General features: G+C 33.4%; 1 protein-coding gene across 2 annotated transcripts in view; it reads left to right on the plus strand.

Moving 5' to 3' along the window:
• TOP2B (DNA topoisomerase II beta) overlaps positions 1 to 18,668 on the plus strand; it is a 66,775-nt gene that overhangs the window by 18,001 nt on the left and 30,106 nt on the right. Inside the window, exons 2-15 of one of the 2 annotated variants that reach the window (XM_009239267.4) lie at positions 1,288 to 1,458; positions 2,975 to 3,065; positions 4,370 to 4,433; positions 8,421 to 8,566; positions 9,421 to 9,518; positions 10,607 to 10,819; positions 12,734 to 12,907; positions 13,954 to 14,055; positions 14,165 to 14,302; positions 15,807 to 15,945; positions 16,276 to 16,433; positions 16,594 to 16,719; positions 17,654 to 17,764; positions 17,847 to 17,952. In XM_009239267.4, coding sequence (XP_009237542.1) covers positions 1,288 to 1,458; positions 2,975 to 3,065; positions 4,370 to 4,433; positions 8,421 to 8,566; positions 9,421 to 9,518; positions 10,607 to 10,819; positions 12,734 to 12,907; positions 13,954 to 14,055; positions 14,165 to 14,302; positions 15,807 to 15,945; positions 16,276 to 16,433; positions 16,594 to 16,719; positions 17,654 to 17,764; positions 17,847 to 17,952 — 1,837 coding nt within the window. 2 annotated transcript variants of the gene reach the window in all.

The raw sequence follows: 18,668 nt of genomic DNA on the forward strand, positions 1-18,668 counted from the left end.
AAGAGGAATTGAAATTGCATACTGCTTGTTTTAATGCACAAAATCTCTGTATCTCCTATTATCTGTATTCTGTTTCTTTAATTTCTACTAAAATTTGAAGGCCTGTGAAGATATTTTAATTCTCATTGTGTCTTTTGAGTTATTTTTTGATTCTGAAAAAATAGGCCATCACAATATCTTTTTAGTGGGATGTCATATTTGTCAGCACTAAGGAATCCCAGAAGGAGAGAAGTATATTCTCTGCTGCTCTTAAGAAGACAAGGAAATTTGTAGACCTTGGAAATTTGATTTGACATCCTCATCTGCTGTAGGAATGTTTAAAATTAAGATCACCAACCTGTGCCTCCTTGAAACCGGTAGAGAAACTGGGATCAGTATTGGGACACCCAGAGCTGATATGTGAAGAATTATTGGCATGATCTACAAAATGTGTGAAATTTGAGGATTTTATAAGCCATTTCAGTCATATCAGTGTTTATTAACTACATAGGTTAATATTTTGTGTAGGTCATTTTTGTTTATACTGTAGTCTTCAGTAGCTTAATGGTGGGGAGCTTACATCTGGAAGCTTTTGGGGCTCCTGCGCCTAGCCAGGTTCAGTCGTTGTGATTCTGTAACTTCACCAGAACTCAAATTTCTTGGGAGGTTTTGAGGACCACAAAAATTAACTTGAGGCCAGGCGTGGTGGCTCACACCTGTAATCCTAGCGCTTTGGGAGGCCAAAGCAGGCTGATCACCTGCAGTCAGAAGTTCGAGACCAGCCTGGCCAACATGGTGAAACCTTGTCTCTACTAAAAATACAAAAAAAAAAAAAAAAAAAAAAAATTACCTGGGCATAGTGGTGTGCACCTGTAGTCCCAGCTACTCAGGAGGCTGAGGCAGGAGAATCACTTGAAACTGGCAGGTGGAGGCTGCAGTGAGCCAAGATCACACCATTGCACTCTAGCCTGGGTGACAGAGCAAGACTCTGTCTCAAAAACAAAACAAACAAACAAACTTGATATCTTATAGAATTGGGAAATGTTTGTATTTTTGGATTGCTGGGGACTGCTCTAGTGATTCTGGTGACTATACCCACGTTTTGGGCTCAGTCAAAACTACAGGTTCATGTTGTATAATAAGAGCCAGACTGTCAGTAAATAGACCTGTGTTTTCTTTAGGATTTAAAAAAATCAGTGAGTCTGAAAGATAATTTTGTCATTAAAAAAGAAAACCCATGTCATGTGTCCATACTCATTGTTTACCCCTTGGTAGGTTATTTAAATTTGATTTTTTGGTTAATTTTAGACTCTTTTTGATCAGAACAATGCTGCAAAAAAAGAAGAGTCAGAAACTGCCAACAAAAATGATTCTTCAAAGAAGTTGTCTGTTGAGAGAGTGTATCAGAAGAAGACACAACTTGAACACATTCTTCTTCGTCCTGATACATACATTGGGTCAGTGGAGCCATTGACGCAGGTAATTATTGCTAAAATTGATTGAAATTAGGAGATGTGCATCTAATATCTACTTTTTAATATGCTGATAAAGTTATTGTAATTACATGCTTCGGAAATCTGTAATTTCATGGACTACGGAAATCTGTAGTCATGGTCAAAGTAGGGTGAAAGATCTAGAAGTAGAAATGTATTTACTTCTTTTTGGGGATTAAAAACCATGAGAAGAGGCCGAGCGCAGTGGCTGACGCCTGTAATCTCAGCACTTTGGGAGGCCGAGGCGGGTGGATCACAAGGTCAGGAGATCGAGACCATCCTGGCTAACATGGTGAAACTCTGTCTCTAATGAAAATACAAAAAAAAAAAAATTTTTTTACTGGGCATGGTGGCGGGCGCCTGTAGTCCCAGCTACTTGGAAGGCTGAGGCAGGAGAATCGTTTGAACCCAGGAGGCGAAGCTTGCAGTGAGCTGAGATCATGCCACTGCACTCCAGCCTGGGCGACAGGGCGAGACTCCGTCTCAAAAAAAAAACCATCAGAAAAAAGAAGTATAGAGTAAAATGGTGCCATATGAACTTTTTATGTAAGTCTTCCCCACCCGCCATCTCCCATCACCCCCCGACGCCCCCCCACCCCGTGTCTCGCTCTGTCGCCCAGGCTGGAGTGTAGTAGCGTGATCTCGGCTCAGTGCAACCTCTGCCTCCCGGGTTCAAATGATTCTCCTGCTTCAGCCTTCCAAGTAGCTGGGATTACAGGTATGCGCCACCACACCCGGCTAATTTTTGTGTTTTTAGTAGAGACAGTGTTTTGCCATGTTGGCTAGGCTGGTCTTGAACTCCTGACCTCAGGTGATCCATCCACCTTGGCCCCCCAGAGTGCTAGGATTACAGGCGTGAGCCACTGCACCCAGCCTTGTGAGTCTTTTTCATATTGTCGTTAATGTTAATGGTAGTACCTTGCAGAATTTGTACATATACACTGACTATTGTTTACTGCTTACTGTGAACTTCTCTTACATATATTATCTCATTTGATCCTAACCATTTTGGGAAGTGGGTACTGTTGTCTCTATAGATGAAGAAAGGGAAGCTTACATAAATTTAAGTAACTTGTTCATATCTCTCAACTAGTAAGAACTGGGATTCAAAGTAGATCTCTCTGACTCCAAAGTCTTGCTTTGTTCGTATTATTTTACTCTGCTCCCTGTATTATAAAAAAAAAAAACATTAATTTTCCATTATTTATGAAAAGTAATATTTTTATTTTTTCAACTATTTAATACTGTTTCTAATAATTATTGATCTTACATTAAAACTGACTTTATAATAATACAAACCTGATAAAAAATGAACAATTTCTCAATTTTGAGGTTAATTTAATATGAATAGTGAAGTTGACTATTACTAAAGTTGTATATGTTTTTCTACTTTGCAGATCTAAGTATTCATATAGTGTAAATGACAGGATGTGGATTATACTATGAAAAATTGATATTAAGGATTTATTGAGTAAAAAAATTTTTTGAATTTTTCAATGCAGTTCATGTGGGTGTATGATGAAGATGTAGGAATGAATTGCAGAGAGGTTACCTTTGTGCCAGGTTTATACAAGATCTTTGACGAAATTTTGGGTGAGTACTTGCTTAGGATTTAATGCATGTTTCTATTAATATCATCATAATGTCCTTTTATATATAAAGCCAGACTTAACCAGTATAAATTTGAAAGGTGTATCTCTGGCTTTTATCCTTCTGAATATAAATGATCTTCAGAAAATTTATACCATGATCTGTAATGTTTTCATATCTCTGTTTGATCTTTGTTTCATTTTCTTCATCTATGAAATCAATGTGTTATATTTGTAATCCCATAGTTGGTCTGTACTCCTCTATGTGTAGTCATCTGGGATTTGCTAGCATCACGGTTACCTGGAGGCATCTTGAATATGGAGATGACAGGGACTGATTTTGCAGATTCATTGAGTTGGTGGGATGTGTAAATATGTTTTTCACCAACAAATCAGATATTTCTGTTGGGCAGCCAAGTGTAATAACCATTGCTGTAAATGATCTCTGTCCTCTCCAAATCACATGATTAATTAAATTATGTGAATGCCTAGTTGACTGCTAGGGAATGCTTGTACTTTGGAAATATTTTAACCAAGGACACTCCAGAAATTCTCTTGCTCTGCCACCTCATCAGTGCAACTTGAGGTTTCTTAGTGCAGTTGTATGGGTCTCAGAGCTTCTTCTGTTGGTATTTGGTGAAGAGATAAGAGATTAAAACTGGATTGCATTTTATACTTTAACTCTTGCCTCCATATTATAATTTTACTGTTTTAAGTTTATTACAAGTGTTTGTCAGGAGCATATTTCTTCTATGATTGTGTTCAAATTTCCTTGAAGCAGTGGTTAATGAATGCAAAAATATTTATATTGTCAGGTATAGTGCCTAGGATACAGAATTTTGATTTCTAAGGGTGTTAAAGACTTTTTCTTTGTAACTAAAAATGAACTGGTTTCTATTCAATATGGCTATAAAGTCACTAGTTTATTGAAAGTGATCAATAGACTGCAAATGCTTGTTACTAAGAGAAAATATAATTGAACAAAAGTTTTTACTTTTAGACCTGGATTTGGGTGTTGTAAAATGCAGGTGTTTGTTCTTACTTAATTTGTTTTGATTAATATGTATCACTAAAACATTTCCTCCTCTTTTTTTGTGGTGGAAAACATAACAGTAATTTGGTGTGATAATACAATTTAGGAATATTATTTGGAAAATAAGATTTTATATGAGAAGTTAATAGTAATTATTTTCATTAACTATTACCGTATGTAGATGTTTATATTAAGCAGTGATGCACATACAGTTGTGTCCATGTATTTATTTATATAATTTTGTATATTACTCATTGAGATGTTTAATTTTATAGTTAATGCTGCTGACAATAAACAGAGGGATAAGAACATGACTTGTATTAAAGTTTCTATTGATCCGTAAGTATATTTAAAGTTTAATTTTTTATGCTAAGTTTTATTCAGATAGTCCCCAATTTATGAGTACTCAAATAATGTATATGGGTAGTACTCTTTTGTTTCCCTGTTGTTTGAGACTTTGTTATTTTTGCCTCTTTTCTGTGTCATTTATTGTCTTTTCTTCCAAAGAGCTTCCCTGTCGGGGCTCTTGGAGGCCATTTTTCTTTGATGCTGTGTGTGCTATTTCAGCTGCTGGAGTATCACCCTATCTTTTCTTACCCTTACTTTGGAACTCAAGGCTAAGGGCTATTGTTAGTGTGATTCCAGTTATATTATACTTTAAATTTACTTTTCATGACTGGTGTTTGGAGTTTTCCATTATTTATGACATAATTTAATGGATTGGGTACTGTTGGTGTAACCAGTTGTTTAGCTAATTACATTACTATGGTGATTTTTATTATTTTTTTGTGTAGGATGAAGATGTATAAAAAATAGTAGCATTAAATCAGAAACATAGCTGTTAAATTTATCCTGTTTTTACCAGCATGCCTTTTGTAAAATATAACATTCATCCTTTGTAATTTCATTAGTAATTTAGCATGATTTTAAGATTTTTATCTAGTAAACATAAAAATCTAATAATTCAGGTATAGTCTTGCTAGTAATAATCTAATTTCAGTTAAGATTAGTAGTATAATAAAACTATAATTTGTATTTGGTTATACCATGAAGTTAACTACATTTTATATGAAAATGTTACCATATAACTGTGCTGTTGAGATTATTTATTTTTCTTCTCCATTTTTTTTTTTTAAATTTGGATTATTTCTATAATGAATGCATTCTTGAGAAGTTATATAAGGCATACAAGACATAAGTTACAACTCATACAGAAGTTTAAGATGGTTTCAAGGGAATTTTGGCTGTTAAGATTCCTTTTCCTTATTTAGGCAATTGTCAGTTAAAAACCGTATCTCCCTTCATTTATTATGTTTTAGGAGAGTAAGGAGTAATAGAAACTGAATGTTTGATATCTTTGAATTTTTTTCAAAATTGAACAATTCTAATTGAAAACTAAGAAAGAAAGGACCTTCCTTAAATACACTCTTGATGAACATAGTTGCAATTGTTTAGTTCTTTTATGTGGTTCTGGCCATATTAGTCCAAATATTTTAGCCACATTAATCCAATAAGATTGAATTTAAGAAATAGTGTAGAGCATGCCATCATAACAAAGTGATAAAGAAGTGAGCTAAGCCAGGTGCAGCAGCTCACACCTGTATTCCTGGGAGGCTGAGTCAGGCGGATCCCTTGAGCCCAGGAGCTCGAGACCAGTCTGGGCAACATGATGAAAACCTGTCTCTACAAAAAACAAACAAACAAAAACACCAAACAAACAAAAACAAAATTATCTGGGCATGGTCGTGGCATGTGCTTGTAGTCCCAGCTACTCAGGAGGCTGAGGCGGGAGGATTGCTTGAGCCTGGGAGGTCAGGCTGCAGTGAGCCATGATTGTGCCACTGTACTCTAGCCTGGGTGACAGATCGAGACCCCATCTCAAAAAAAAAAAAGAAAAAAAAGACAACGAAGAAGTGAGCTATAAGACAACTCTGTAGACTGGATAAGGGCTCTTGGTTTATTTTACTTATCGGTTCGTTACAGATTTTGTACAAAGTGTAATTCAACATAATTCTAGTAATTCTAGTGCCTTTATCACTCTATTTTATACTCTGTTTTTAATCAACAAACATTTTTGTGTAGGCATAAGAGGGAAAATTATAACTAAGTTTATTTGCTTCTTAATGTCAATGAGGTATCAATTTTTTTCATATCCCCCACCTCATTTTAACCGCTTCTGCTAGAAAATTATTTTATTTCAGTATAAACAAAAATCCTTAGCTATTCCAAGAAGAAAAGGTGATGGTAGTATATTTTTTCACCCCTCCTTTCTTATTTGTTTTGTTGTTGACAAATCATTGATGAAAAATTGAGTCTTGATCTTGCCTTTAATTGAATTTCATATACTCCTAAAATTGGCAGTAGGCAAGCATTTTGTGAGAAGTTGCTGATTTGTATATTGTATTTCTGAGTTTTAACTATAACATTTTGTCTTTTGTGAATTTTGTCCCATAGTCATTTCTTACCACATATACTATAGAATTAGTATTATTTTGATTCAAATAAATGTTATTTCAGAGGTGCAATTTTTGCTTCAGTAAGATTTCTAATTTAAGAAGTCATTTTAAAGCTAAATTTAAATGAGAAAAAGAGCTGTTGCACTGTTTATCCAATTGATCCAGTTTTCTCTGCTGTCCATTTTTGTATCCTTCGAGTTGCATTCTTTTTAACATTTTTGTATAGCAGATTTTTATTTTTGTTTGTACATTTGTGCACATAAACTTCTTGTGTGGAGGAGAGGTTAAATTTTAATAGCTAATGGGCAAAGTATATAGGATATATAGTACAACCTAGCTCTTATTCTTTCTTTTCCTCCATAGTATTCTGTGATGTAGGGATAAAATTTAAGGAAAAGGTCATGGTTGTAAAGCCTTGAGAACAGATTAAATACAAGGGATGCCATGCAGAATTTGGACAGTTCTTCCAGAAGTTAGAGAACTTAGAGCAACTTCTTACAAGGGAGCTTAACACTTATTAAATAATATAACATAACAGTATTGAAACAATTTATTTGTGGATGTCTATCTGATTAAAAACAAATGTGGAGGCTGGGCGCGGTGGCTCACGCCTGTAATCCCAGCACTTTGGGAGGCCAAGGCGGGTGGATCACGAGGTCAGGAGTTCGAGACCAGCCTGGTCAACATGGTGAAACCCCGTCTCTACTAAAGATACAAAAATTAGCCAGTCGTGGTGGCGCGCTTCTGTAATCCAAGCTACTTGGGAGGCTGAGGCAGGAGAATTGCTGGAACCCAGGAGGCAGAGGTTGCAGTGAGCTGAGATTGTGCCATTGCACTCCAGCCTGGATGACAGAGCGAGACTCTGTCTCAAACAAAAACAAAAACAAATGTGGAAAGCATATTAACCAGAGTTGAAAATATTCCTCTAGCTTAAGTATTCTTTATTTAGAGTTGAAACTTTAAAACTATAGCTTTCAAAAAATATTGCATACTCATGCTAAATTATATATGTAGATATTTCTTTAACAAATGAAATCATAGTATATATACTATTTTATGTCTTTCCCTTTATTCGACATATTATAGACAGCCTTCCTTATTAACTTACATAGATCCACTTAATTTTTTTAAACTACTCGCAAGTATTTTATTATGTTGATGTGTCACAATTTATTTAACCTCTTGCCAACTGATGAGTATTGGATATTTAGATTTTCAATGCGTTTTTTCAGCCTAATTATTTTTGAAACTTTATTTGTAAACTATTAAATGCAGTATTCTTATTCCTAATTTTTATTGAAGATTGTCAGTGGAGCAAAGTTATAAAATTCTGAATAATTGTTTAGAGATTACAGAAATAAATACCAGATCTGAGAAATGATATAGATTGAAATTTTATAAGAGAGGTGAGTTTGATAGCAAGTTCCAATTTCATACTCAAATGGACTTAGAGAATGTTGAGGATGCCAGACGATTTTTTCTTTGAAATTGTGATGAAGATAATTAACTTACAGAATGCCTATTTTAATTACAGTACCATGTGCTAAACATGATGAAACCTTTTTTTAAGGTTTTCTCATGAGTATGTTGCCTTTTTTGTCATCCTGAGATGTTTAAGATCTGTAATTTTCCATTCCTTGCCTTTATTTCCTTCATAATCCTTCTCTATTAGTTATGACTCAGGGAAAGAAATGTTTGTCGACAGCGAGTATTTTCTTGAGAGATGAATCAGTGCCTTCCAGTTGATAATGACTAGTATCTTATAATCATTAAGGTTTATTCTAGATTACTTTTTAATGAATTAATTTATCTTTACTATTTTAAGCTCTAAATTCTGCTTTTTTTTTTTCTTTTTTTTGTTTTTTTACAGTGAATCTAACATTATAAGCATTTGGAATAATGGGAAAGGCATTCCAGTAGTAGAACACAAGGTAGAGAAAGTTTATGTTCCTGCTTTAATTTTTGGACAGCTTTTAACATCCAGTAACTATGACGATGATGAGAAAAAAGTTACAGGTAAAGTCTGAATGGAATTTTGGTTGAAAAATACTGTTTTCTTAATATAAAATGTATAACTTACTAAGGAAATTGTGCAGTTTTGGTGTGAGAAAATCATTGTCAGAATTAATATTTATAAACTATCATGTATAAATATTGTCTTGGTAATAGTTTAACAGTGACATTTAAAAACCTTAAGTCTGATAGTACATTGACTTTATGTTAGAACTGCTGGAAGTTTAACTTGGCTGACAGTTTGAGTTTTGATTTAGAGATAGGACTGGTATGATGTCTATGTATATAAATTTGTTATTACATGAGCACTGTGTCTTTTGGTATTAAGTTACTTTTAAACTGTTTTCCTTAAGAAGGTCAGGATTGAAAATCTAGACTCTGTAAATAGAGTTGAAAGTGCTTTGACCAAAACCATATGTTTTCATACTTATTTATGTTGCCCAAATAGGTTGATAGGTTTTTTGTTTTGTTTTGTTTTGCTTTTTAAACCAAGGCTCTGGGAAATGATATAGATTAAAATTTTGTAATAGAGAAGCAAGTTTGATAGAAAGTTCAGATTTCATACTCACAGAGATTTGCTGGGTCATGAAAGATACAAAGCTTAATGCTTTTGAAATTGTAAAGACTGTGGTAAATGTACAAAATACCCATTTTAATTACACTACTATATATGCTAAATCTTAATTGTATCTTTCTTTAAATGGAAAAAATCTAAATATACTCTGGAATATTCAATTGGTGATTGGTAATGCAGTTGGTGGAACAGTTTTGCAACAGCCTTGCCCTATGGTGGTAAATTAACAAAGTTCCTTTAAAATCATTTTTACTAAACCTTTTACATTTAATTTTTCTTACAGGTGGTCGTAATGGTTATGGTGCAAAACTTTGTAATATTTTCAGCACAAAGTTTACAGTAGAAACAGCTTGCAAAGAATACAAACACAGTTTTAAGCAGGTATGCTAGAAATACATCTATTTCTTTTTTTAAAATAATGTTTTATTATTTTGCCGAGATATTAGAACCTTGGGTAAATTGCAGCGATGCCTGTATCACTTCATTTTTTTTTTTTTTTTTTCCAAAGCATTATCCAAGTCAAATCATCAGAGTAAAGAGACATCAGAATGCCTGGGAGATTTAATATAAGCCTATTCCTCTATCATTCCTTTAAAATAAAGTGCTTTATTTAACAGACTTTATTTAATTTAGTTAAGTATTAGTGAAAATGTCCTGAACCTCACAGACTCATGTACATGCAGCCACTTAGTGTGTTTGAAAAATTCCTCAATGAATCATCAAATTTATATTTCAAAATTTTATTTTATTCTTGCAGGTCTATGAAAATGATTTGAAATTTTATATAAGCCAAAATAATTTTTATTTTAAATTTTCTTTATTGCTGTCCAGCAACCCCGTTGTTGAAGTAAGCTAAAATAATTTTGTCAGGAAAAGCATCATGCATGTTTATTTTTGTAAAAGTCTGTATAGTCGTGTTGAAGAATTTGAAAGAGATTTTGTTGGCAGTTTATAAAGTTGTACAGTTTAGTTTATTTTTAACATGAGATTATTATCACAGTAATACAGTTGCCCTCAGGAGGATTGGTTCTGGGATGCCCTTTCTATACCAAAATCAGGAGGATCAAGTCCCTTATATAAAATGGGGTAGTATTTGCATATAACCTATACACATCCTCCCATGTACTTTAAATCAACTCTAGATTACTTATAATATATAATACAGTATAAATGCTATGTAAACAGTTATGCTGTATTTTAAAAATTTGTATTTTTTATTGTTATTTTTTCCCAAATATTTTTAAGCTGCAGTTGGTCGAATCTGCAAATGTAGAACCTGTGGCTACCCAAGGGCTGACTGTATTTACTACTTTTTTTTTGTCTGTAATATTAACAAGGATTTGTTTGGTTTGTTGTGAAGTTGGAAAATTGATATAGTTTGATAAATGAATGAATTTAATGAGCGGAGTCTTTATATATTATGAGATATGGAAGCATTATAGAAATATTTGAATTTTTTTCTTTTGAAGACATGGATGAATAATATGATGAAGACTTCTGAAGCCAAAATTAAACATTTTGATGGTGAAGATTACACATGCATAACATTCCAACCAGATCTGTCCAAATTTAAGATGGAAAAACTTGACAAGGATATTGTGGCCCTCATGACTAGAAGGGCATATGATTTGGCTGGTTCATGTAGAGGGGTCAAGGTCATGTTTAATGGAAAGAAATTGCCTGTAAGTGTCCTGTAAAATAGTTTTAATACTATGTTATTTTATAGAGAGAATATTGTTGGGTCTTCCTTTTTTAAAGCTCATCTGGTAATCTCTTTTACTGGTGTGTTCAGATGATTCACATTTAAAGTGATTATTGATAAATTTGGCCATTATTTCTTCAAATAATGCTTCTGTCTTGTTCTTTCCTTTCCTTCTTGGTTATATATATGTTACATTATTTGATACTGTCTGCAGTTCTTGCATGCTTTGTCTATTTTATTCACTCTACTTCCTCTTTTTGTATTGGTTTAATTTCTATTCCCCTCTCTTCAAGTTTAGTTATTTGCAATCTCTGCATCAAGTTTCCTGAAGAGCCTGTCAAAGACATTCTTCATGCCTTCTATGTTTTTTATTTTTAGCATTTCCATTTGATTATTTCTTATAGTTTCCATGTCTTTGCTGAAGTTGCATGTTGTCTACATTTTCCATTAGATACTTTAACATACTAATTAATTGTAGTTATTTAAAATACTTTATCTGATACATGTTACAACATCTGTGAGATACTTATTCTGTTTCTGATAATCGCTTTATCTTTTCAGATTGCTTTTTTCTTGCCTTTTGGCATGCCCTGTAAGTTGTGGAAAACCAGATATGTTTTGTAGATATCGAGGTAAATAAGCATTAGTGTGGGACTTAGGTTATATTTACCCAGGAGATAGCCTGTGTTTGAAGTTTGTTTTTGCTGTAGTTATTAGTGTTGAGGTTTGTTGCTGCTGTGGGTACCAGAGACTTCCAAATTCTTTCTTGTTTTTATCTTTCCCCTTGGCTTAGGCCCTTCTTTTTGAGCTGCCCCTCAGAGGTGATCAGTCTCTTGCAGCTCTTCCAGCTGAAACCCACTGTTGTTAATGGAAGCTTGGTAGCATGATGGTAGATTTTGGGGGAGATGTTCTCTAATGTCTGATTACATCCCAGTCTTTAGAGTGCATGGTGAACCTGTATCTCAGGGTTTTGACCTTTATAAGTTTATGCCTCTCCTCCGTAGGTAAAGACTTTTTTTCTGCCCTCTATTCTCTTTCCCCAGCTGCAGCAGGTTTCCACCAGTGTTCTCAGCCTATGTCCTTGAGGTTCCCTGCCCTGCAGAATAAGCCTTTTTTTTTTTTTTTTTTTTTGGTAAGGGAGATAGATCTGGGTGGATTTCCCAGTGACTACTGTTTCTCTCTCCCAGCTAGCACCATGGGAGTGCAGAAGGGAAACCATCTCTAGATTCTCACTGGTCTTCCCTATGAGAATTTGGTTGGTTTTCTGGAGGAAAAACCTGCAAGAGTATGAATGAATGAACTTATGACTATAGCCCCTAGAAGCTTTATGCATTCAAACTAGTATACTCTCTTCCAGTAGCAATTAGTCAAAATTTCTAGTTTAATGTTCTTACTAGCTTATTAAATATCTGCCCCAGGTAAGCAAAAGCTTAGGTTTTGTGGTCTCCTACAGACACTTGTGTCTCTCCAGACTTTAGGATGGCCAGCTCGCCTGTGATCTCAATTCTTCAATGGGTTCATGAAAAACCCATTAATTTGTTGTCTGATCACCCGTTTTCTTACAAGGATGGAAGCTTTTTTTCCTACTAGTTCATTATCTGTCTGAACTGAAACTGGAAGTCTACCTTATTTTAAAATAGAAATTTCTGAAATATTTTATAACAATTTACGTGTCCCTTCACATCCTCTTTTGGTCAAGTACACACACAAATGAATTTCTTTTTTAAAGGTCAAGGGTTAAGGAATAGATCTGGGAAATGCCACTAAGGTTTGGATCGGTGCATTTAGAACTGTTGTAAGTGAGAGGAAATGAAAGTATACGTACTTAAGGTCATTCACCTATTTGAGCTGCCAGTGTAAGATTTTTAATTGTTTTTGGTTTTTAAATTAATAGGTAAATGGATTTCGCAGTTATGTAGATCTTTATGTGAAAGACAAATTGGATGAAACTGGGGTGGCCCTGAAAGTTATTCATGAGCTTGCAAATGAAAGATGGGATGTTTGTCTCACATTGAGTGAAAAAGGATTCCAGCAAATCAGCTTTGTAAATAGTATTGCAACTACAAAAGTAAGTAAGCAAATTATTTGTTTCCAAGTCAGTGGTAGAACAGTACTTCATTAAAAACTACAAAACAAATAACAATATCGACAACCCCCAAAAAACCCAAATCTGTTTTTGTTAAGTAAGAATTGACTTATGAAAACGAAAATCTATTTTCTATGAAATTGCTGTATTAAAATTTATTTAAACATTCATTTAGAAATAAATTTATATGATTAGTGTTTGTAGTTGAACATATTTATATTTTATGAAATTTAGAATAACAAATTCCCTTTTCTGTAACTTTTAGCCCCACCTTCCCCAACCTCTGGGGAGAGGAGAGGGGGCTGGTTACCGAGTTAAAAATCAATTATGGCTATATGATAAAGCTCTGTAAAAACTCCTGAACAATGGAGTTCACAGAACTCCTAGGTTGGTGAATACATTTGAGGTGCTAAGAGGGTGGCATGTCTGGGTAAGGCGTGAAGCTTTGCGTACCCTTTCCCCTATACCATGCCCTATGCATCTCTTCCATTTGGCTATTATTGCTGGATCCTATATAAAAAACTTGTAAATGAAGTAAGTGTGTTCTTGAGTTCTGTAACCTGTTCCAGCAAATTATCATTCCTGGGGAGTGAGTCATAGGTTCGTTAGAAGTACAGGAGGCCTAGGACTTGTGACTGGCATCTGAAGTGTGGGGAGTTCTGTGGAATTGAGCCCTTAACCAACCCTAAATACTTGTGCTAATTCCAGGTAGTTAGTATCAAAATTGAATTACATCATTGAACATCCATTTGGTGTCTGGAGAATCAGAGAATTGGTTGCTGGTGTTGAAAGCACCCCAGAACTGGTGTTAGAATTGAAGTGAGGAAAAAAAACAAATAAAAAAAGAAAAAAACCACAGCGGTTGGTTTATTGGCTCTGTAGCCAAAATATCTTATTTTTTTAAAATCTCAACTCTCATTCTGAGACTCCTATTACTACTCTTTTAGAAAATAGGGTTTATAATACAGATAAAGTATTTTGCTACTTTACAGGATTTCAGATTTCATATATATATTTTTTTTCTTTAGGGTGGACGGCACGTGGATTATGTGGTAGATCAAGTTGTTGGTAAACTGATTGAAGTAGTTAAGAAAAAGAACAAAGCTGGTGTATCAGTGAAACCATTTCAAGTAAGGGATGCATTACATATTGTATATGATGCATACATATGCATTATATATATATTGAATTACTAAATATCAGCTCTGATGTTGACTTTTTTTGGTATGTTTTCAACAGGTAAAAAACCATATATGGGTTTTTATTAATTGCCTTATTGAAAATCCAACTTTTGATTCTCAGACTAAGGAAAACATGACTCTGCAGCCCAAAAGTTTTGGGTCTAAATGCCAGCTGTCAGAAAAATTTTTTAAAGCAGTGAGTAAAACTTGTATTTTTTTTATTGTTGTTATTAAGAGTTGATAGATAGTTTTCTTGATTTAGTTTGTGATTAGTTTCTTTCATCATATTAACTGTGGGTATAAGCATGCTTGCACTACAAACTAATATGCTTAATTTGATAACTTTAAAGGGTAGACTTTAATGTTTCCTAAAACAATTGTTTTGCCAAGAACTAAAGTAGGGAATTATGTAACTAATTGCATTTTTACCTTTGCATTGACCATTGTAAAGGTCAGATTTCCCCTAACAGATGTACAGATCCTTATGCAACTCTTTCATCTTTTCTACTCTCATTTCAACTTGATCTGCTGATTCTTATCTTTACACATGTTTAAAAATTGTGGTAACATATGCATAACAAAATGTACTATTTTCTACATGTTCTAAAATTGCTTTGCTTTGCACATAATTTTTTTAGGTTACCTTAACTTCTCTAAAATAAGGTGAGAGCACAAATAAATAATGAAGATGAATCAATCACAGCCTCTCCTCTTTGGAATTTTGGTGGGGAAATGCTGTATAACTGCCCTAGAACTAGCGTATTTCTCAAATTCCAAAAAGTAGATTATCAGAAACAAAAACAAAAGTTGTTTTTTAGGTTCTAACTTAAGGCCTGTAGAAATAGTACTTTTGGATCTAATCTTAATGAATTCTGAGTACAAATTATGCTATATTAATGCTTTCCCAAATTTCTGTCCTCATAACAATTGTTTCCTTGATGAAGTGATTTGATTTTAAATTTTATACTTTTTCATTTTAGGTGCACTAAGTTTAAATTTGGCAACACAGTTCACCTCTTTTGTTTATGTCTTAAACATTCCAGAAAACTGTTTTATACACCTAACATCAAATCACCCAGGATGATAAAAAAACTTTTAGGACTTAGAGTTGGAGATGCTTAACTTTCTTTTCCTTTTTCTGTCTGGGTTAACATCTTGCCACAGATTGATTCACTGCAGAGTACAAACAATATGTAATATTGAAATCTTTATTACCAAGCTATTTAAAGAATGAAAGTCTATTCAGAAGTTACCAAGGTTATCCTAATGTTCCTTTTAGGTTAATACTTTTTGTCATAGTGAATTAAAGACTCACATTTTGTATAGAAGGATATCAGAAATGTCAACGTCTAGAGTTGGCCAGCTAGTAGGTTCATGTGTGGATCTGTTTTCACTGTGTTAATTTTAATAAAATTAATTTGTAACAAGAGCAATGCATATTCCTCACAGAGTTTATTATAATAGAGTGTTTCTCATATGTAAAAGTTATCCTTTTTCAAGTATTTATATTTTAGCTTTAGTTTTACTGTAGTTGAGTAAAAACTGATTAGCATGTATCATGATGCTTATCACCATTATTGTTTTGCCCTAAAATACCTTAAAATTGCACAGATTCCAGGTCTTGCATTAGGGTCCTATACGTTTTAGCTAAATGTATGAATTTTCAGCTTGTTTGTATACCAATATTCTTTTATTTTTAGGCCTCTAATTGTGGCATTGTAGAAAGTATCCTGAACTGGGTGAAATTTAAGGCTCAGACTCAGCTGAATAAGAAGTGTTCATCAGTAAAATACAGTAAAATCAAAGGTATTCCCAAACTGGATGACGCTAATGATGCTGGTAAGATTGATATTTTTAAATAAGATTTTGATTTAAGTTTCACTTTTATTTAGTACAGAATTTTTTTATTTTCTACATATAGTTAGACTATGATTTTCCATTCAGAGTATAATTTTACTTCATTGAAATTATCACATACACAGCATATTACTAATTTTCAGGGGATAGGAATTTAATAAAATATACTTAATATTTATACTGAGCAATAATGTAAAATAACTTTTATAGTCTTTCACTGTCAGCATTCTAATGTTAATTTTCTGACTTCATTTTTCTCATCAGTGAAAGTATGAGAAATTTTTACTATGTATAATTTTAAATTTCTCTCAGGTGGTAAACATTCCCTGGAGTGTACACTGATATTAACAGAGGGAGACTCTGCCAAATCACTGGCTGTGTCTGGATTAGGTGTGATTGGACGAGACAGATACGGAGTTTTTCCACTCAGGGGCAAAATTCTTAATGTACGGGAAGCTTCTCATAAACAGGTATGTGTATATATATATATATATATGTATACACACATGCACACATACATATGACATTTCTAATACTTTACTAAACTTGTCAAATTTTTAAATGTAATTTCTGACTCATTGTATATTTCAACACTTCAAACTACTTTCAATGCTTTTCCTTTTTGAACAGATCATGGAAAATGCTGAAATAAATAATATTATTAAAATAGTTGGTCTGCAATATAAGAAAAGTTACGATGATGCAGAATCTCTGAAAACCTTACGCTATGGAAAGATTATGATTATGACCGATCAGGTTGGTTTTAAAGTTACCACGTATTTCAAATTCATGTCTTCTTCAGATTCTCCCTTTAATATTTGTTTTATGAGACTTGTCCAAAGATAGTATAACTGAAAGTGATTATACATCAAGAGGAAAAAATGAAAAAACCACGTCATTCAGTGGAAACATTTGTATGAAGCACATTTTACATTATCTAATTTTTGGGGTAACAATCTTATGGGTTACTTAAGAGTATTTTAAAATGCAATATATATGAGGAGAATATAATACAGTGTGGTACTATGGCAGCCTACCTACAAGTAGGAACGAAATTATGGAATTAACAAGTAAGAAAGATTAATGATAAGGGTTAATATTTATACATGATGGCATGATTTGGAATGCACAAATACCAGGAGGACTTAAATAGTAAAATGATGGTAATCAAAAAAGAACTAGAAAATTGAAAAGGAAGAATTTCAGATGCGTTCAACTGTTTTCTCTTATGCACTCTAAAGTATTTGTAGAGAAAATCTGCAACTGAAAAAACTGCTATTAATATATAGTTTTAAGCAGAAATTTTCCAATTTTTTATCTAGAGAAGACTTGTGAATATCTGTATTACCTGGATTTCCCTACCATTGCCCATTAAGGTGGCATTATTACCATGTTTTATTTTATGTATTTTCCATCCTTAAATTATTCTTTTAGTGAAATCTGGGGAAACTATAAAACAGATAAAATGATAATATATTTTTATAATGACAGATTCAGTCTATTACTACTATATTCTTTATTTACTTATTAAGAAAAAATTTAGTATGATCATCTTAATAGCTTCTGTAAAATGCATTTCTAAAATTCAGAATTTTGGTTTTTTGCATTCACATGTTTTAAAATTTGTTTATGTAAGTAATCATTTTATAGAAGTATTACAAAATTTTTTACTTTACTAACATTTATTTAGGATCAAGATGGTTCTCACATAAAAGGCCTGCTTATTAATTTCATCCATCACAATTGGCCATCACTTTTGAAGCATGGTTTTCTCGAAGAGTTCATTACTCCTATTGTAAAGGTACTCTTTGCATTAATATATTTTTATATTGTTGTCTTAAAGGGTAGCAGAAAAACTAATTTTTTTTTTTAATTAATTTAAGGCAAGCAAAAATAAGCAGGAACTTTCCTTCTACAGTATTCCTGAATTTGATGAATGGAAAAAACATATAGAAAACCAGAAAGCCTGGAAAATAAAGTACTATAAAGGTTTGTATTTTAAAATACTTAGATTTTAAATACTGATATAAATGTATTCTTATGAAAGCATTCTAAAAGACGTCTTGAAAGTTTGACTATTTTAGACTTCGAAAATAGCTATCACTGATTTTAAAATATTGTTATAGAAAAATGTATGCAAGTAGAATAGTGTAATAGATTCCATTGAATGGGATCACCATTTCAATGGCCAGTCTTGTTTCCTGTAAACCTCCTTTATTGCCACTCCATTAGTTTGAAAAAACTTCCAGACATTATAGTCTAGTATTTCACCTATAACTACTTCAGTATGTATTTCTGAAAGAATTTTTTTAAGTAACCCATAATACCATTATCATAACCTTCTTTAATATCCTATTGTTGTTGAGACAGGGTCTTGCTTTGTCACCCAGGCTGGAGTGCAGTAGCATGAACACAGTTCACTGCCGCCTTGACTTTCCGGGCTCAAATGATCCTCTTGCCTCAGCCCCCCAAGTAGCTGGGACCACAGGCGTGTGCCACCACACCCAGTTCATTTTTGTATTTTTGTAGAGACGGGGTTTTGGTTTGTTGCCCAGGCTGGTCTTGGACTCCTGAGTTCAAGCCATCCACCCACCTTGGCCTCCCAAAGTGTTGGGATTACAGGTGTGAGCCACCATGCCTGGCTCCCTTTTTTTTTTTTTTTTTTATAAATAATGTTAAATACCTAGCCAGTGTTAAAATTCCCC

The sequence above is a fragment of the Pongo abelii genome, chromosome 2, assembly GCF_028885655.2.
Source record: "Pongo abelii isolate AG06213 chromosome 2, NHGRI_mPonAbe1-v2.0_pri, whole genome shotgun sequence".
Lineage (NCBI taxonomy): Eukaryota > Metazoa > Chordata > Mammalia > Primates > Hominidae > Pongo > Pongo abelii.